We start from the raw sequence: 22,408 nt of genomic DNA, 5'->3' as shown, positions 1-22,408 counted from the left end.
CATGCATTACATTTAATTCAGTAATAATATTTAAAAAAAACACACAAAAAAAAAACCTCTCAATGACGTTGCAGGGGATCGGGTTTACCTTCTTTAAGGAGGAACTTGTGGGACTGAACTGGACCACGCTCCTCGGTGGTAGAAAAGGACTGACACAAAACTAATTTAAAATAAGAAAGTATAAGAAAAAGAGTTTTTCTTACCGATAATAGTTTAGTATTTGAGCGAAAACCCCAGAATGGCGGTCGAAGAAATATTCATTGAGCACAGGATCATAATTAGCTAAGGCTTCTGTGAGTCTAGATAAACGCGTTGCAGGAATTTTTTTGAGTGTAGCTTTGTAGGTTTCAAATCTAATACCACCCACATTGAGTGTTATTCGATTTTCCAAGTCCATGATGGAGCAATGTTTTTTGGCTTTGCTTTCAAGCAAAGCTTTTTCTAACTAAGTTTCACTAAATACAAAATAAAATAACTTCAATCACGAGTTGTCGACCAAAACTGATTATGTCAGTATTGGTATTTAAAAAAGGTAGATTTGAATTCTGATGGCTTTCATCTTTTTCAAAGGATTTTTTCTCGTCTTTTTGCTTCATGGTCCTTCATTTTTGGATCTTTGAATGGAATGGTGTTGAGTTGAGTATTTACTGTAAGATGAGAAGAAGAGACAAAGCATTTGAGGGAAAAAGAAGTATAAAAGGTAAAATCAATCTTCGTCATTGTCTACCTATTTACATTATTTTTTATTCTACTCTCATACGTAAAACTTACAAAATACGTCATGCCCTTCGAGGTGTAAATTTATAAAACATACTTAAGTATAACTCATTGTGCCAATATTTTATTTATCAGTTATGTACGCATAAATATGTTCATAATTATATTTTCAGATATTTCACAAAGGTAGCTTGATGTAACAATTAAACGGCATTGTCGTATGTACAAAGATAATATTATGTTAAATAAAATAAATCAATGTAATTATGATATTGAACAAAAATCAAAAAAATGTGATAACTGTATTTTTAGAATAAATACAAAATTTGTGAAAACTTATTTCTATATATATATATATAAGAATAACTCAATTATGGTCCTTGCACAGTTATGTTAACAACTATTTTGTTGGGGAAGAGTTTAGCTATGATTTTCACAAAGTTTTCTGGAAAATTGTATATCGAAGCACTAAAAAATAGATTCCGTAAAATGACATGGTGATCCTGATAATTTAAAGAATATTTTGGTGGAGAGCAACTTAGCTGTTAGGAAGTTTTCTAAGATTATATATAAGCAACTATGAGATACAAGAAATAAAGATATCTAGTAGATACGCAGGAATTACCCCGATCTCGATCCTCAATTCTACTCTGAGTCCAACAAGGGCTTACACTTATAATTCACCATACTAATTATCAGGGTTACTCTCAATCGTTCATGATATCAGGCAATTGCAGGTACTTTATACTAAGATATCTTCTCCTCAATCATTAGCATGGAAGGGGGGAGTACGGTTCATATTGGTAATTACTAAAAATTTCACACAGTACGACAAAATGCTTAGGATTTACAGCTCCAGCTATAAGTGAAAATGTCTATGCATTTGTATATTATGAATGCACTATTCAGTATTTTCGTATAATTTCATCATTGTAGACGTCTGCAATTTTGGGAGAGGCCTCAAAAACTGAGTTTAAATAAAATAAAAATAAAATGTTGATTTTTTTCTTCATATTTGAAGCCATTTTCAAAAGAAGCTTCCTAACGATCTTTTTCAGAAAGGTTTCTTTTGTTAAATTATTTTTATAAACAACATCTATACCTCCAACATGGCGTTCCTTCAACTTATGACATGAATTAAACATTCCATAGCCTTCATTTGATTCATGTGATTCACCGTTATATGATGATGCCCATTATATGGTCTTTCAATCATATATAGAATCAATTATATTAACAGGGAATAGTTGCAAACTATTGTTGCAACTTGGAGAGTTTCAAGAAAGATTAATCAGAATAGTTTTATGAATAGAAATAAAAGAAGAATTTAAATTTACTCAAGTCTTATATTTATGAGCAAAACCAATTTATTGTTACGAAAATAAATTTTTGTGATAATAAAATATATTTAGATCTATTGTTAAGAAATAATCATCTATTTATCAACGTTAATGGGCAAACTTATTCATTCTGATTAATATGATACCGTCATTCTTTAACACTAGGATGAACGTGAAGTAGAGTTTAACTATTATGCCACTAACAACATATTTATTTAAAACTTATTTTAAGTGACAGAAATTGTTTTTATTCATTCAATTTTGATAATACTATAACAAATATTCAGGAGGGACTTCATTTTTTCATTATTACCTCCCCAGAAACTCCGATTGAAGTTTTTTTCGTATATGCATACATGAAATTCAATAAATAGATAATTGCTACCCGCATATGTATTATGCAAATTATGCATATATAAATAAAACTATTCAATAACTACAATTTACCAAATAAGAAATAATATTAAAAATTTTAATTAAATTTTCGTAGTTTGTTTTGTAGACAAATACACCGGGTGTTACTTCTTTGTACAGGGTGGAGCGATATAATTGTCACCCCAGAAAATACAACATAATTCCATTTTTTTTTCTTTTTGCAGACTATGTACACTAGTTGGAAGTTGTGTACTGCTACCAAGAGTCATAGGAGTATTCCATCATGTCAAAAGGTTACATAATGTTCAACGAGCGAGATCAGAGATGCACCATTGCACAATTCATGCTCTCTACCGATCCAAGTTATGACAACAGAACTATTAATAAGACCCTCGAAAGGAATATCCAGACGCTTCAATGCTTGAGAGTACAGCTCAGGGTAATTAAAATAAAGCTTCCAGCCACGGTGTTGGTCTTAGGTATAGTTTCAATTGATGGCCACACCATCCCAACTTACATCTTTGAAGTTGGCCTGAGATTCAAAACCAAGGTATACCTGGAAATGTTCAAGAATGAGGGGATCCACTGGTGCAATCAGGTGCCCACTGGCAGACCTTGTAAGTGATTTTACACCGTCACACAAGCCCAAAGCGACCCAGATTGTGTTTCAGGGGAAGTATTACGATTATGTTACTTTCTCTCACTGGTCACTCCTCCCCCCACCTGAACCTGCTGGAATACTTCGTGTATACTACGTTGAGAACATCATTAACATGGCCTCCCACAATACTGAAGTTAGCTTGATCACCACTTTCCCCCAAGTATTCGGCGAGATCCCACTGGGCCCTGTGAAAAAAGCATTTTCGAAAAGCCGTATCGAGGTGGAGATGGAGAATGAGAGCGTCTATATTGAAAAGATATATATTTGATGCGTATTATCAAATATATAAAAAAAGTAATCTTAAAGGTAGGTCGATAGGTAATGTTTTTTTATAGGTTAAGAGTTAACTAGTAAATAATATGGTTGCAGAAGATATTCGTGGTATTTAAATTTCAGGTTAGCAACATACAGAGCTTTCGAATTTAAGATTAATTGGACGAACAAGGGTGCTTGGCACTGGGCCTCTGATATTATGAGACATCATCTATCAAACGCATCAAGGCATTTTGGACTTTACTGAAAATACTCAAACTTTTTAGAAAAAGCAACAAAAAAACAAGCTAGTTGTTAGTTAACAGAAAATTGGATAAATGAATACTTTATATTTGTAAGCTTTAATCTAGCAAAGAAGTTTTAAACTATACTGATTAGTTATATTTCTTTAAATGCATCTTCACCAGAGAATTTTAGATAATTCTATTTTTTATAAATTATTTGCTGTTTAAATAAAGGTTAAAAACAAGCTGTAGTGTTTCTTTCTTTAAGGTGATAATTTTATCGTTTCACCCAGTAATATGCATGTAACCACCAATCACTTTACTTTGTAAAGGTACTTATAATATAATAGTAGAAGAACAGAACCCGATTAATAATATCGTCATTAAATGTGTATAATATAATAATAATTACCAACTGGTTTCAATCACGTACACTGTTGTACGTTATTCAGCAAACAAACTAATGTGTGTGTGTATACATTTTTATTTCTTTTGGCAGATTAATGCCATGAAAGTCAAAAATGAAAGAAAAGCAAGATTTCTCCATATTACAATTTAGGTTCTTTCTATCCGTATTTGTAATTTTGTGTTTATGAATAAAAGTAAAAATGTCTAACAAATATAATAATATCTAAATAATCAAATAAATTACTTATTTGATCTAACTAAAGCAAAATATATGTAATATTTTATATCAATTATATATTTTTAAAAGTTAAAGGACTACGTTAGAGATCTAAGGGAGTTTTTGAGTTCCAATACAAAAAAATGTCAGAATCTGGAAAAGAAGACTGTCATCATGACCAACTACCATTTTTGAGGTCGATTTGATGGGGTTATTGACACCAAAGGCGATTTTATTGAGTAATTTTTTTATTCAGGTTTCATTTAGCATTACTTTTTGTTAAAATAGGGTGACTAGTTTAGGAGAAAATCCAATTATTTCCACTAGAAAATAAGTATCTTCAACGTGTATTTCAATTTCGATAACAAAAACTACAAACTGATAGTCAACTGGGCAGTTACTATGATGTTGTTTTTTAACAGAGAAGTGGGGAGGCTGTTTTTTCGCCAAATTATGTCAATTTTGACATAATTAATTTTTTTACATAGTTTCCAGATTTGACAAATACAATTTTAGAAAATTGACAAATAACTTTACGTTAAAATTAATTAATTAAACTTTGTTAAAAGTGATGATATCTCAACATTTAACCTTTTTTATAAAGACAAATTTGGAGAAGGTTTTTTTTTACAATTTAGAAAAAAAAAATTTTAAACAAAAAATATATAATTTCAAATTCCATAATTCGAAAAAAAAAAATTGAAATTTCTGTGATATTTGCTACCACACCAACATCAATCAGCTGAAGGCCAAAATCAAGCTTGTCTGAGGATATCATCCATAGCAGCTGCAATGCTGTCCTAAAGAGATTAAATTAAGTAATTAATGTCACCAGCAGTTATACTGAGTAAACTACTACAAATTATAAATGATAATGAAGGTTGCCGAACAAGTTTTAAAAAAAATGTTTTCAGAACGACTGTTTCCAAGATTTAATCGTCCAAACGCATATGAGTGACCCTCTAATTTACACTATTATAAATCATTTTTCTATGTACAAAAAACAAACAACTTTATTTATTGAAGCAAATACCCAGTTGCTCAGATACATGAATGTTATTACAATTAGATATTATTCAAAAAATATCACTTATCATTTATATAATGTTAGATAACCATTCATACAAAAGCACCACTGTATGAGTAAGCGTTTTTGCTAGGTAACGTTTATTTATTTGATTTGCAGTGACTATATATATATATACATATATATTGTGAATCAATTGTTATGTCTGTACACGCTACAGCTTTTATAAGCTAATTGTTCAAGTTTCAATATCTTCCTTTTAAAATGTATTATTTAATTTCAACATTTCAACTGTTAAAAAAAATTGAATAATTTCATTTTATCTATTAATATCAAATGGTTATTACGTATTTATTAGTTGTATAAATGTGAGCGTTTGAGCTTTATAATGTACCACAAAATACTTAAATCCTAGTAATTTGTATTTAAATAGCTAAGAATTACACTATAAATATATATTGATCCACCATGGAATTTTCATTTATTGTTTTAACATTATCCAAAGTATTGAAATCCCACATTTAAAAGCATTCATCTCATTTTTTGGCTGCAACTTGTACGAAATAGTAATGTGAACACAAACATATATTTTTGTATACATAGGATGCACTCACCCTATTGTTTGATTTAATTAGTTATGTTTGTACACAAATCGTATGTTTACATGTTATACTTTTAAATAAATATTGAAAAATGATTAATGTATCATGGTTTTGTAAAACTATGTTTTTGAATTAAACAAATTATTTTTCTAGTACTATACAATACAGTAAATTACTCATTTGTAGACATACAAACTTATATTTATGTTTATGCACAAAAATATAATTCATTGCTATGGAGGTAGCAGTCCTAAAACTTAGACAGAAGGTCAGTCATAAATCTTAAAATCATAAATTCAAAGGGTAAACTAAGGTACGTTAATATAATATTAGTGAAAGTAATACAATCTAAAAGGCGTAAACTCTAAGCAAGGTGGTGAAACACACTTGTTAGCCTAAGTGTATTCTTACGGAGCTAAATGGCGCTTTTTAATTGACCATAAATAAAGGACCTTTATCTATTTCCCAAATTAAACCTTGCAATTTTTGTCATCCCTTCGTAGAATCAACTTTGTTCATTAAATTAAAAGTCTTAGTTCATGGAAGTTACATAGTTAGTTATAAAATTTATTTTTAGTACCTGAATGACTAGCCTACAAAAAATAAGTATGGTTTAAACAACTACCGAGTGGTTCATTATAATCTGAACACTTTCAATTTTTAATTTTAGCAAAATATAATTTATTAAAAATAATATTATTTCAACAAAATTAATATTATTAATAGATGCGTGTTTGCGATTTCCTTATTAATTAATGTGGCCGCCATTAGCGGAAATGATAGCTTCCAGCCATCATGTTAGAAGTGGAAGGTCTGGCGTCTGTTGCGAATGTAGTCATCTGTCATAGTCTCTCAATACTGGATGACAGTGGCTTTAAGGGACTTGATATTGGGATGACGAACATTGCAGACCTTCCGCTACACATAAACCCAAAAGCTGTCGTCAAGGCTGTTGGCATCCGGTATGTAAGGGGCCAAAAAGTGTTAAAAAAGATTTCAAAAGATTCGAAAGACTCATTCCTTGCAAGAGAGGAGATGGAGTTCCTTCATTACTCATGTCAAAAGGGGCCTCTCTACCCTCACAAGGCGATTTCCACCCACTTTTTGATAACTATCTAGATAGTCTGGTGTGAAAACCCAAGAGTTCTAGCAATGACCCTCGTGGATTTGAGGGAATTGACCTGGCCTGTTTTCTTAAACTCATCACCAGTTCAATTTGGCCTTTTTGGTAGAGTTTTTCATCTTCTCCAACTTTTCTGATTTTCTGATGAAGTAGACTGTTTACTTGTACATAAGCTAGACGATCAAGTTTTTTTTTTTTTTTGTAACTATTTGTTTATATTAAATACATTGAGATATTAATTAATTTCAATCACACAGCCTTTATTAATTATTGAATTAGTAAGTGTTCAGATATAAATGGACCACCTAGTACTTTGGAAGAATATTGATCACGTAGCTTTTGTTTCGCCACTAGAATTATACCTTTGGTAAGGGTAATTGGCTCAACAAAAAATATATTTTTGTCAGAGGGTTAAAATATCAATTTCCCTGCGGAGCCCCTGAGACCACAGTCAGCAGGAGGAAAGGGTGAAGTACCCTTACTCCATAATACTCCAAACTGTCGAAGTAATTGATTCCAAGGATATATGAGACAGTTTGAGTGCTGACTATTAAAAACTGCAATGTGTGACATAGTTAAGTGGAAAAAGCACTTTAAGAGAAGTTATTTTCCTGAAACTAAATGTGCGTGCGTTCATATCCCGATTTTTCCTTCAATAGTCAGAATACGTTTGTTTTCTATATATATTGACTTCATTGACGAAGTCAGGTGGTTTAATGGTAGTACTATATTGTTCATTTATACCATTTCATTGGTTCAAATCCATTGAACCAAAAAGTTGTTAATTCCATTCCCATTTTAATGATGGATTTTTTACTATAATTGTCTTTGAATTAATAACCCCTATACAATAGCAAAAACCAGAGTTATTTAATTTAGACATAACGACGAATTGCTATATTAACCTTAAACAATTTTGATAAGTTCCTTAAAACCTAGAATGTACATTTGTTTGGAAAGTCGACACTCAAATGAATGCCTTTTTACAAATATTTTAACATAATCAAATACAGCTTTCGTCTGTTTTAAATGACTTTCATTTAGTCAGAGCATTGTTCTGTCGATATTTTTGAATATAATTATATAAATCTCCCTCTTATTTTTTTGCCTAGGCAAGAACGTTTGACTTTGATTTATACATCATAATTCCCAAGGTTTTTCTCTATTTTTAAACATACGTATTTTATATGTGTCAACACAAAAGCAACCTTGAACAAAAGTCAACAAAATATGAATTTATTTTGCTTTACAAATATAAAGTTTCCCAATTTTTAATACAAATACATTCAAATCTGCATTATGGAGCCACAAAAGAGGAACTGAGAAAGAGACTGCTTATTTCAGGTTTGTCAATTTCTAACAATGCAAAAGTTGAATATATTCCATAAGGAAAACAATAAAGGATAAAACTTACGTTTCAATAGTTATAGGATAAAATTCACTCTCATATAGAAAGAGAAAGGGAAAGACAGAAACCTGACACATATCGAGGCTTTCCGGCCAATTCCTCAATTCAAATGAATGTCAAACAGAAATAAGGGAACCGATTAGGCTGAAAGAACTTCCAAGAGTACTAACTAAGCGTAACCTCGATACGTGCCATTTGTGTCATCTCTTGAACTTTGCACGGACTTTTCAAACGACCCTCGTATGTTAAAAATATGTTTTAAGAATAAAAAATATGTAATTTAACTCTCATTTTGTAGTTAATAAAGGTTTCTTTTTGAGTAGACCTCGTTTGTATGCAGTAAATTATTAGGTAGCTACAACTAATTCGAAGATTGACTTTACAACTCTGTGCAATAGAAATCTGTAGCTATGTTTTATTTTTTTCTTTCTTCTAACTTAGATTGTTTAGAAGAGCACATTTTTTTCTACGTCTTCTATTCGACTTTAAGCAACCAGAACTCTTTCTATTCATTTTTATCTTGACAGTGTTTAATACAAAAAAAGACCATCATTCTTTATTATTTTCTTTGTTTTCCCATCTGTTAAATGTAGTAGCTCTTGTCTTTTCTTGTATCTTTTTCTTCTAAGCCTGAAAGTAAAAATAATTTTTTTTTTTAAATGTATATAGATTTTTTTGTGTTAGTTATTTTGATTATATATAGTACACCTTGATAGTAATTTGAGTCTTATGCGTACTCCAACTAATAAAATAAGCTAAAATGGAACTACAGACTGCTCTTTTTAGCATATAAGTATAACATATACGTAGTTTAAAGCTCTCAACATTTAGAAATAAATAAAAACTACCTTTATAAATAAATTACTCGAATATTCAAAGAAGCCAGTTTATATCCTTCATAGTAGATAATACGCTTACTTCTGTTTGTATAGGTAAATTTTCATCTATGCATATTAGAGTGGATCGAAAAATTATAATTTAAGAAATCGATGTTGGGACATATTGATAAATTGTTAATACCATAAAAGACTATCCCATTCCAAATTTCAGTACAATTGAACTTATTATGAAGGTTCCCCAATTATGTTAAAACTTTAACACCTCCGCAAATGTATATGTTTTAAACCCCTCGGTTTCTTTATTTGTAAGCAGGATTACAGAAAATGTTACAAAACAATTTTGACAAAACTTTTGTGGGAAGGTGATTTATGTTATCCGTATAAAGTTTCGAGAGATCTTGGTCAAATGTGAAAGTCACACAAAACATTAAAAAAATAAATTTGACCATAACTTTTGAACAAATTGAGATTTATAACTCATATTAAAATTTTGAGGGGGATCCAACAACGCATAATTTATTAAAATTAGAGAAAATGATTTTAGTTAGAGGTTTTTTCTTTTTTCTTTTGCTTGTTTTTACACATTTTAAAAGTTTAAATGTATTGGGGAATCTCTGAAACTCACAATTAGTTTTATATCGATACCCTAATTTAAAAAATTTAGAAATTTGATGAACCCCACTCAAAACTACCCAACTTAATGTAAATTATACTGATTCCTAAATGTTTTTACTTTTTTCGAAATTTTCAAGAGATTTTGATTAAATCATGTTTCTTTTGATTAAAAAATAAATAAATAAAATATGTGTTACATTGAAAAACGCTTTTCAAGAAGAGTTAATATCTTAATTTGTATATAAAAATTTAAAAAAATGTACTAAAATGTATATTGTGTACTATTTTTCATGTAATTGTAAGTCATATAATTTTAAGGGCGATGTGCGAATCTCTAAAAATTTATCAATAAAACTCAATATTATAATTCTTTCTTTTTTTCAAAATATTTCAAAGAAACAAAAACAAATTTAATAAATAATGGCTATTTGCAAAGTGAAAACCTCTGCCAACCATTATTTTCGCTAAATTTGGTCGATTACGCATTTTTTTTTTTTTTTGTGATCTTACTTAACCTATTCAAAATTTAATTTACAAAATATTTACAGGATTTGGAATGAGAATAATTTAATAATCAAATATTCCATGGATGATCAATACATTATTATTGTAATTTTAGACTATTTCAATACCAATTATTAAAATATAAGAATTCTGGGGCAAATAAAATTTCTAATACCCACAGTTATAATACTCATAAATATATGATAACCATATCATTTTAATAGATAAAAATGAAATGATAATACTTATTAATAGTTGTTGATTAGAAGGATCAAAGTTCAAATAAAAATAATGCATTTGAAGACGAAAAAATTGTAACATGTACAATTTGCTTATGCAATTTTCAACTTGTACAGACATTGCAACTTGAACAAAAGACGTACAGAAAAATTTTCATCAATTTGTATACTTTTAATAAGTGTCCATATTTATTTCGTCCAGTCCAGCCTTGGGAATAGCCTTAAGGTCGTTGGTCTTTCAGACTACCAGTACTATAACTGATTAGAAAAAGAAATGAAGTTGAGTGACGTCATAAAGGATCAATCTTTATATATTTTAGGACTGAACTGGACCGTACCGAAACACAACTTGACGGAACTGCAGTCTTCCGTCCCGGATAAAAAAAGACACAAAACTAAATTTTAACAAAAATAATATGATAGCCTTTTTATTTACAGTTATTATGATTCATAACGGCATAAGCTTAATCAAATATTTTTCTTATTTGTTAAATTACAAATTTATACATTTTATTATGGAAAAATAAAATAATTATATTAATTATTTAGTAGAAGCGCTTTTACTCTATGAAACTATTTTTTAATTAATTTTTTTAACGAAATAATATCTTATAGGATTAATTTATGCGACAAAAAAAGTGTGGTTCTTTACAAAATAAAGATCAAATAATGTCATTAATGTTTTTATTTATGTATTCATAATTACTACATTGCAATTTAGAATCCATGTTTATGTTTTCTTGAACAATTAATAGATAAAATTTATATAAGGATTTAAAACTTTATGAGTTGTATAAAATATGAAATTACAACCCCCGCGAGATTTTTCCTAATTGGTAATCTGAAGAGTATTTTTCTTAATATTTTATAAATTATTATTATTTTAATTCTTCAGGAGGGAATATCTAAGTATAAAGTGCGTGAGATCATGGATAACAGAGAGTAATAGCAGGATTGATTGGGGAGTTATTGTAGGGCTCAAAGTATAATTGAAGATCGACATCAGAGTAATTCCTGACTACATCCTTGCAAAATATGGATAGGCCTTATATTTTAGCTAAAATAATAAACAGTTAAGCTGATCTTCTCCTAAACATTTTTCAAATCGTGATTATTACCATGTCAATTTTCGTTTTCTTTTATTTTTACAAGCCGGCAAGTCATATTTTATAGAACTATATATTCTCAAGGCTAGCTTAATAAACTTCATTTTGACTCTGCACCTGTGAAATCAACCGTTGAACAATGATTATACTACATTAAACGAGACTAAATTACCATGAAAGACGATACACACAGTGGACGTTCAAAAAAGGCAGCTACTCACAAAAACATCAAAAAAGTCAACTAAATAGTTTTGAATACAATGCGAAGTTAATCAACATATAAGACTCTACAAATATCAAAAGAACTTTTGGATATATCATGCATGAACATTTAGGCAGGAAAAAGCTGTGAACAAAGTTGTTGCACGCTGGCTCACAATGGATCAAAAGCAATTACGAAGCAATTTTTAGTCTTTATTCACCCATAATACTTTTTATTTTCTGGTTGAGGAAATCCTAATTATCTGATCAAGTATTCATGAGTGAGTTAAGTATGATATTTATTTTTGACCTCAGAAAAAACAGTCTCGCATAGCCATGTTGATCCTAATATTCCATAAACTCAAAGGCTCTATTATTCTGGAAACTCAAATCCTAGTTACAATAGAATCCAGAATTTTTTTGTAGAGGAGGATGACTTGAGCATATTTTACGATTCATCATTTCATTACAAACAAATATTGTCAGTATTATTCCCAGATTACTCGATCCAAATGAATAAGTTCTTATACCCTCACCAAGTTTACAGTCCCCCATTTGTTTGAATTGTTAGATAAAGGAATATTTTTCAATTGATTGGGTATATTTTCATCTCTTAACATTATTTAATGCAAATATAACCTTGCATTATTTCACTTCCTTGCTACTGTTGAGAGGTGTCTTATTTTTGTTGAGAGTCCACGCTATGTGGAGAGAAGCTTTCTATTGACCAATCATTGATGTTGCCATCAGCTTTGCAATGGAAAGCAGACTAAAAATAATCAAATTTTTACTTTCTACTGTCACTTTCAAAATGTATATTTTAATTTATCCTTTTTTGAAACTGCTAAATTTCCCAACATCAAATGCAATATTTTAATCTAATAATGATTATGTTTTACCTCCTTTGTTTTTATATATTCTTATTAAAAAGTTGTTTTAGGTCGTACAAAATACACTTGAGGACTGGGATTTGAGAATCCTTGAACTATAACCTATATCATTCTTAAAAAAAGTCCTAATATTATTTAGATTATGAATTCACAGGAATAAAATAGTATCGTAAAAAGTATTCAATTTATTTGCGAATACTTATAGTACCTATCATGTGTAACTGCTAAAATAAAATTGCATATTTCTAAAATATCCAACTTAATGGTGGAGTGGCTGAACATCCCAAGTAAACACTTGCATAATAATTTATAGTGAAATAACAAAGGGAGTAATAGAATGAAATTATCTACAACATTAAAAGATACAAGAAATGGTATCTGGAATACGGATCAATTATCAAATAATATGAATGAAAAATTGACATCAAAATAAAAACCCATAAACCGGATTTCATAAGATTATTTTCAATTAATGAATAAAGTAATGAAACGCGTCTGATGGCTTGAAGTTATTTTTTTGGTTACGTCATAACTGTTTACTTCTGCAAAATGTCGCTTTTGAGAACCCACAAATGACGTTACTTTATTATTTCCCCCCTAATGCATGCATTTTTTCTTCCCCTCGCAGAATTTACTTTGTATACATAATTTTTATATCGTATTCTTCTTTTATTTTTTACCACCATTTTTCTCACAGGTTCAACTCTAACACATTCATAGAACAAATGGAAGGAAATTTACATAAATGAGCTCTTTACAGAATTAACATAACTTATCATCCTCTTTTTCTCTAGATTTATTTGTGAAGATTGTAAACGCTGCAAGACGATATGTAATCCATTTTTACTAGGAGTTGGAAATGGATTTCTTCTGACTGATTTCCATCCTAACTTCTCAATGCATCAGTTAGACCGACCCAACTTTCGGTGACATTTGCAAAATAACATGACTTGATTTTTTTTTTCAAGTATTTGGTCTTTGCTTGAAAAAAAAAAGATACACATCGTTTTTAATCATTGAAGAGGTCCTCTAATATGTGTTCAATATTTAGTAGCTTTTGTGTTTTATTAAAAATAACATATCCAAATCAAATCTTAATTGTTGAATAAAATGGAGGTACATTATTTCGTGTTATGTTTTATAAAACAAGGAAAATGCAAATCAGTTAGTGCATTTTCTACCCTCTAGATTATTCAAAAAAAAGTTCATAATATTGTTAAATGATATCTCAAATGCTAAAAATGACAATAAGTACATTTATTTATGCACAGAAGCATATTTAGGACAATATGAGATACAATTATTTCCCAACTAAAATAGCTTGAACCACGTCAAAAAATGCCTGAAAGGCCTCAAACTTAACCAAAATTGATTTTTTAATTGTTCCCAGCAGAAAAGGTACATGTTTTGATCAAAAAAAGTTTTAACAGCAAAGAAGTTGCTTTTTTTTGGAATTACTTTGCTCCAATAAATAAATTTCGCCTTCTTTTTGACCATCACATGATTTAGTGGGTAAAACGCAGATAGCACAAAAGTTTGTACATTATCCTGTCTCTATTTTCGACATGATTCAGGCCATTTTAGTTTGGAAAAAATAAACTTTTAGGCATCTTGCTCAGTCCAAAGTATGAAGCTATGAGTAAAAAATAAACATTTTATATTTTTTTAGTATTTGGTGTATCAATAATAAATATGGCACACTTTTTTTAATCATTTGCAGTTTTCCTGCTTGTTCAAACATATCTCTAGATAATGTTTTTCCTTTTATTTCAACAACCATCACTTCTAATAGAGTTAAGTTTGATAAATTAGTAATCACATCTAAGTGAGTAAAAAAATAAAAGTAATTAACTTTTTTACACACAACATTATATTTGGGACGGTACGAGAGAACACAAAATGACCAATTTTCAGCCGTAGATATAATTTCCCCCAAATTAAACTGCATGTAGCACCCCAAACATAACCCAATAGCTTTCAAACTTTGCAAAAGTCATTTGAAAACGTATTTGTAGAGGAGGATAAAAATATTAACTCGATAAGGGAACAGTTTAATTTACATACGTATTTAGGTTTATCTGTCTTTTACTTACATAGCTACAATAGACATTATTTTATACACTGTATACCTATTTGTATTTATTTATCCGAACCAATATGTGTTTGTTTGTTTTTTAAATCCATAAAGTATAATTTAATTTAGAACATTATATATACTCGATATTTTATGAGAATAAAAAATATTTCAATTATATGTATATACATAAATTCAATAAAGTTTATTTATATAATTATCAATATCTAAGAACCCAATAAGGCACTTAGTAGATTTTTATTCTTTAATTTCAAATATGCCCATTTTTCGATTTGCCTCATGGCCTTTAGAAAAGGCCCTAATTTTTTTTTTTTTTTGTTACTTTTTATTCAAAAGGGTGGAGTAAGGACTTAAGCCCTCTTTTATTCTGTATTTAATTCAAGACCATCTCTCTTGCAGAATACTTTCAATGTATATAAACCACTTTTAATTCATTTTATGGCTTGTAGTGATGTTCTAGTAACAAATAATGCCAAATCATTCGCCTTACATATCCATTTTACATGAGAAGTACAAAACTAGAAACCAATAATTTTATCATTTTGATTAATGTTATGTTTGTATTAAGTGGTCACTACATAGGATGAAGTGTACTTAAGTTGAAAAATCACCTTGGCGAACGCATTTTTTTGTAAAAAATGAAACTCTTTTTTGTTCACATTGAATTTACGTAGTTCTCATACGAATAATATAATCACCAAATCCTTTACAGACTATGGATAATTTACTTGTCCCACAGAATATCAAATGCTTTTCGCAAAGTCAATTGACATTAATGTCAGATTTTAAAAGGATTGTAGGATAAAAGAAATGTTGTCCATTATTTTATTTTGACGAAACCGTATTTAGAACCGTGCACTTTATTGTCTAAAACCATGTTTAATCTGTTAAATTTAATTTTAAAACATATTTATTTAATATAGAAAGTAATATTTTTTGCCGATATAGATTGTTTTTTTGTTTTTTTTAATCAATTTTATCAACAGTGTGATTGTGGAGCTTAATGTATTGTATGAATTTTTTAAGACATACCTATAGCTTTAACATCCACATATTTGCCTACAACTAATCGAATAGAACGTCATGACAGCTTATCTGTTCTCCCCTCAAACATTATTGAATTGTCAGAGTTGCCACGTCAACTTTCTGTTTTATTTTTGTTTTTACATACCAGTAGGATAGGTTTTTAATGTCCCTTTAATTGGACCAATTGTGTGTTTTCACTGATTAAGTATATGTTAATTTTTTAGCTTAGAGCGTTTTCATATACTAAAAATGTGAACAAATTGTACGACATTGTTTTTTATTCATACAACTATAATTGTTTAAAAAATATTATTAAACACAATTTTTCAACTTATCTTAACTAGTTCTTTTTTTTTTTTTTTTTGTACCCAGACACCTTTGACCCAAAATCATTTGGTAGTTAGCCTTGCTTTTTATTGTGACAACAATTTTATATTTTTGAAACTATTCGATGTCAAAATGGGACTAACAAATAAAAGGACTTACCATAAACCTTACTGTCTATCAAAAATATATCCTCAATTGTGTACTTCAATTATATAAGTAAGGAAATAAATAAAAATTCCACTCCACATTTAGTAAGGACATAATATAGAAAGAATCCTCAATTTTACTGAGTCCAACAAGGACTTACAATGATAACTCCCTACTCTCTTTGTTAATCTCCGTCATTACTGAGCTCACGAAAATAGTGATTACGTATTATTTAAAATTTTCTCTTCAAGAATAAAATAATAATTTTATTATTATATTAAGAAACTTTAGAAAATAAAAACACTTTTCAGATTGCAAATTATTAAAAAAATCTCTTTTGCGTTAAGGTAATTTTATACAACTCTATTCATGGATAATGATTAATGACATTTAATTCAAATAGTATAATAGTGATATTTAGAAATATACCATATATATATATATATCTACTCTAAGGCTTATTCAGTTGTTTTAAATTTTTCTGATAGAGAGAAGAAAAAAATGCATTGAATAATCAGTATACAATTTTGCTAAATCATCAAATAAGATAAAAGTAGCTCATATATCTAAAAACCTACATAAATTACATTTGATCAAAGGATATGACGAATAAAAATACATAAAAATAAGGAAATAAGAAATAATAACTTAATCAGTCTTGCAACATTTTGCATAAAATGTTTTACATACTTTATGTTTAAGTAGAAGCGCATGGTGCATAACCGATAATTCCGTGCATATATATATGCATACATCAATACCTCTAATGCAAATATGTATTATAATTAAATAATATACGCAATAAACTATAACAATGAAGCCTTGTAAATGAATTTCTAGAAAAATATAATGGCGGTCCCATAATTTAGATGTAGAATTTATAAATTTTCATAATGCGTCCAAATTGGATGCAAATAAAAAAAAACAAAATAACAAAGGCATGAATATGCACAGATTGCTGCAAATGCACTTAGTTATCTATTAATAATAAACAATAATATAAGCAAAATGGCGCCACTATCCACGAAAAAGTAAAGAAAATATTCATAATTAAATTATGTTAAGTTCATATTCATTAACAAAGTTCGGACAAAATTACTGTATTACAAGTCAAATTTGGGTCTCAAGTCTTTGCTCACAAGTCCCATATCGCCTCCAGTTCCAGTCTTCAGATTTTCTTTGAGCTCATTTCATATTCATAATTATAGTATAGGGTCCATAGTGTTAATCCTTTTTTTTGAGATCAATATCACCCAGATTTTGAGTGTCAGTTGAGTCAGAAGTCAACTTGACTGTGAGATCAAATGGTTTTTTAAATTTTGACTTAAGTTTTAAGTTCATACCCTGTTCAAGACCGAATTTTTTATCAGTTGAATTTTAAGTTATTTTTTCTAGATCTTTATTTCGGCTCAGACCGCAACCTTAAACATAAATTTGCTTTTCTTATATAAAATTCTTTTTTTATTAAAATTCGATCAAGAACGAATTTTAATAAAAATCGTTCCAGACCAAGATTGGACCAAATTAGTTAGGTCTTACATAAGTTATAACGGTCTCTCTCAGGCTGGTCTGAGATTTTTCAGACTAAACTCAATACTAAATTAAGCACTCAAAGTTTTGAATAATACTAAATACTTAATGAATGTTTAATTACAACCTATTCTCCTGTTAGAAATATACTTTTACGAAAAGCTTTACTGAATGAATTAAATTAGAAAGAGTTTGTAAATTTGGGACTCTTTTAGGGGCTTATAACTAACAGAGACAGGATAAAGGCTGGAACTGCTCCCAATATAATTTCAATAATAAGAACTGATATGCCCCTACATTTTGACTTAGCTTAAAAAAATTATGCATATTATTATGACAAAGTTTTTATGTTGTGACGCTGATCTCTGTAGATGTTCGTAATGGGATTATAAAATTAAAATTTGGGAGTAAATGTTCCTCCTCTGCATAAGTTAAGTTGAATGAATTATCTCTCTTTTCTCAGAGCCAAATAAATATTCATGCTTACAAGGAAGAGCATCATTATGGACGACTCTGCTGGAAGAAATAAAGCTATTGTGTATAAAGAAGTCCTTTAATATCTGTGTTTGGAGCTTCAAATAATTTTTTCAAATTATATTTTTAAATTTTCTGTAAAATAATTATAATTTTAAAATAAATGCTTAAATTTAAATATAGGATTACTATTTCCAAAGATAAAAAGTGACTATAAGATGAATGTGGGTAACAAAGGCTTTATTTTGGGTAATAGCTAAACAAATACCTCCGAGTAATTGTCAAGTACTTCTGCTAGTATTACATTAAAGATTCTTTATCTATTTATTACAAAAGAAAATCATTTTGATTGATGAAAAAGATTTTAGGTTTAAAAAAAAGGTAATGGTAAATATTTTTTCTTTCACCTCTTTTCTTTTTTTTAACAATACATATTTTAACCAGTATAGGTATATATGTATATAGCCATTATATAACTCTATTTTACAAAATACCAGTGTGCAATATCTAAAGTTCAAAAATAAGAAGATATATGTATGAAATTATATTATCAATCATTATGTCAATAACAAAATGCTCAAATAAATAATATCGTGGTATAACATTTACATACCCACAGAAATGAAATATTGATGACTCTATAAAAAAAAAAAAATAGAGTTTCATTTTTTACTAACACAATTTTATTTTGCAGTTTATAAAATGTAATTAAACGTATTCATGAATACTGAGACTTGCTCAGATTATTTTTGTTTGGTTCCGGTAAATTTTTATTTCACTAATATTATGCTAAAATATCTTCTTAATTTAGCAGTTGAGGAGGTACTTTAGCATAATATTAGTGGAATTATGCTAAGAGCTTCCTTAATTAAGTAGTTGAATTAGATCAGTAACATTGTAAATAGCTTTCGAGGACAAGAATTGTTTGGCAGAGTTCTTAATTTGGACCTGTATAACTGACATATATATTATGCTTAATAAAAACTGGATCCACTTGATTGATGATGACATTACCGATTGATATTTATGATGATTTTAGGTAGAAAAGTGATCTAATGTTGATTTAACGAACTCGAATCGTAGTTAATATCCATACTATTATATTAAAAATAGCTAGGGGATTCATTGGGGTCCAGGGATTTTCTTTTTGAACCATGTAGATAAGGGTAATGTATCTATGGACTTTGGTATAACCTATTTCAATACCCACGATTAATTTGTAGCTATATTACAAATAACCTTATGAAGTAATGAATAATGAGCTAAATTACTCAAACAACTAGGTTACTGATGAGTGATGAGCCATGGCGCAAGATCAGAGATAGGAAATTAGACCCGTATTTTAGAAATAAATAACAATAAAAAGTTGTGTGATTACATTACCAAAAATTGTATGACGTCACGTTCATAAAATTGATCCCTCACCTACTTTTGAATTGGTTACGGAGATCTTGAAGATTGATGACGAATAAGAATGCGTGAAGTAAAGAATTTGCAACTACGTGTGACATAATAGTATGGATTTCTTACTGAGTTTTCAAGACAGATGATGACGTCATAAAAAAATCTATACCCATCTTTACTAACTGTTATTATTGAGACTTTATTGTAAATCCAACTTTGTTTCAATCTCATCTTTATCTTTAATTTTGTATCTTCAAACAAATTACCCCTTCAATACCACTCTACATTTATAGACTAAATATCTGGTGTTTCTCATTTTCACGCAATAATAATTGGAAATTGTATTGTACTATGTATGTATGTAGAGTTTCAAATTAAATAACTTAATTCATTCGCAGATATTGCAAAAATATTTTCACATAATATTTACTCTGCTTCTTTGCACTTTTATTATTATCCATATGCTTTCCCATAACCAAACACTTTTGTTAGATTTTGTAACTTTGGCATTTAATTTTTTCAAAAATCTTTTAATATCCCTGACTGATTCTGTTGAAAACCGAAAAAGTACTTCTTTGATTTTAAATTTGATAACTTTCATGACGATTGTATCTGTATGTCAACCATTTCTTTTGAATTACAGGAGGACTGGTGGCTCTCAAGATTTATTAGATGAACATTTATATTTTATCAAATAAATATGAAAATCAACAAAAATTGCCTAACTCCCATGTATACACCTCAAAATCCAACAGAGTGGAGCTATGTATCATCTTTATCTGTAACTTTTTTAGTAATCCTGATTAGACAAAAATTTAATATCCGTATAAATTTGTTGGTGGACGTAATAAATTAAATATTAAAAGTAGGGAGTATGTTCGTAAGAGTTTGAGGCTCGACTATTTCTTTATATTTAAGGATTTATTTGTGATTACATCAGATTACAAAACGATTGTCACTGGGATGACAGATCATAGTGCAATTATGTTAACTATGTTAGATTCAAAAATACTTGCCAAGAATAATTGGAAATTGAATACGAATTTACTAAAGGATGATATCACTCATTCGAAAATTGAATATATTATCAAAGATATTCTTTAGAAATTCAGCATAAATAGGATAAAATATCCGTCACATGCATTAAAATTAATTCTAGATTGCTCTAGAAGAAAGTATATTAAATTAGGTGTTAGATTGAGCGAGGAAAGGAAAAGAGCAAGAGACATTGTAGTGCATATACAGTTACGAATGAAGAATTACAACAAATTCTTCTAGATTTTTTTTTTCTTTTTTTTACCTCAAGGGCATTTAATTTGGTCTTGGCTAATTTGTATTCCAAAAGAACAGGAACTTCTCAAAAGGATTTAAAAAGTTGAACGAAGTGGAATGGCCAGGAACTATATGAGGATACTACATGGAATATAATGAAAAGTCATGCTTAAAATTTACTTTCAACCAAGCATACATTGCTGGTGAAGTTAAAAATGGTGATATATTTAATGTAACAGATTTTTGATACGGATTCCGTATAGAAATACAATATTGGAACATACTTTCCTTGAAATAATGAGCACTGCACTAGAGGGAGAGAGTTGCAACAGTACATGCAAAATTATACGGATAACTAAGGATATAAGCCATCATGTGGAAAAAATGAAGCAATGAATGGGGAATTTGCGGAGAAAGTTTTAGAGAATAGCAAATTGGCATATATATATATATATATAACATAGATCTATAAAACGAAAGATATTGTTCTTGGGAGAGGTTTTAAATGGTCAATTTATGGCAAAGGATATTTTGGAAATACATTTTTTTTTAAAGATAATTGTTATAGGGAGAAGAGAAATTAGGCCTAGTTGTATTTTTTTTTTTTTAATTATATAAAAATGATAGAAAACAATAGGGTGAGAATGCTTTTAGTGAGCAAATCAAAACAAAATCAATTTTGTAATCAAATAAAGATAGGTTTGGCTTTAATGCCTTGGTCGGGGAGATAATCAGAGGCCTTAATAGGATGATTACTATGATAATAGCTATTCATTATTATGGAAGTAGTACAGAGTAGTTACCAACTTACTCACCTTGGGTAGTATACATGGTAGAACATCGGAAGAAAGAACATGTTTCTTCTTTAAATAATCAAGGGAGACATCCCAACATTTTTTATTCGAGTGTAATCATATAAATTGTATAATGAACCAAATGATTGAGTTTTTGGGGTATATTTTTTTTCAATTTTAAGTTGAGTCTTGTGCAAAAAGATTTTTGTTATTTTTATACCGTCCTGTATCCAGTGGAACGAAATTACATAACTTGAAAGTTACAATACATAAATTTAGATGCATAAGAACACCATTACCTAAGGATTTTACGATCATATTGAAAAATACTGCATTTAATATATTAAAAAATAAAAAATAATGTTTTTATAAAATAATAAGTAGAAATATAGTTGTACCAAGGTACAAAAAAATTAATTATTGTTTGACAAGAAGTGTTGTTTTAGTCAACCTGGACTCGATGTATTTTTCATCGAATTATATCTTTATAAATTCGTCTAACTAACTAAAAAAATGCCGAAATTGCCACTAAATTTGAAGAAGGACGGAACTTAATGCAACAAAAACAAG

General features: G+C 29.0%; 1 protein-coding gene across 1 annotated transcript in view; it reads right to left on the bottom strand.

Moving 5' to 3' along the window:
• LOC121118468 (potassium voltage-gated channel protein Shaw) overlaps positions 1-22,408 on the bottom strand; it is a 275,596-nt gene that overhangs the window by 203,286 nt on the left and 49,902 nt on the right. Inside the window, exons 2-3 of the mRNA XM_040713050.2 lie at positions 8,759-9,005; positions 204-647 (exon numbers count right to left, since the gene is read on the bottom strand). Of these exons, the coding sequence (XP_040568984.1) occupies positions 204-397 (194 nt within the window). The 5' untranslated portion in view covers positions 398-647; positions 8,759-9,005. The remainder of the gene's footprint in view (positions 1-203; positions 648-8,758; positions 9,006-22,408) is intronic.

Source organism: Lepeophtheirus salmonis, chromosome 5 (assembly GCF_016086655.4).
Source record: "Lepeophtheirus salmonis chromosome 5, UVic_Lsal_1.4, whole genome shotgun sequence".
In the NCBI taxonomy this organism is placed as follows: domain Eukaryota; kingdom Metazoa; phylum Arthropoda; class Copepoda; order Siphonostomatoida; family Caligidae; genus Lepeophtheirus; species Lepeophtheirus salmonis.
Note: the sequence above shows the minus strand (reverse complement) of the source record. Positions and strands in the feature narration are given on the sequence as shown.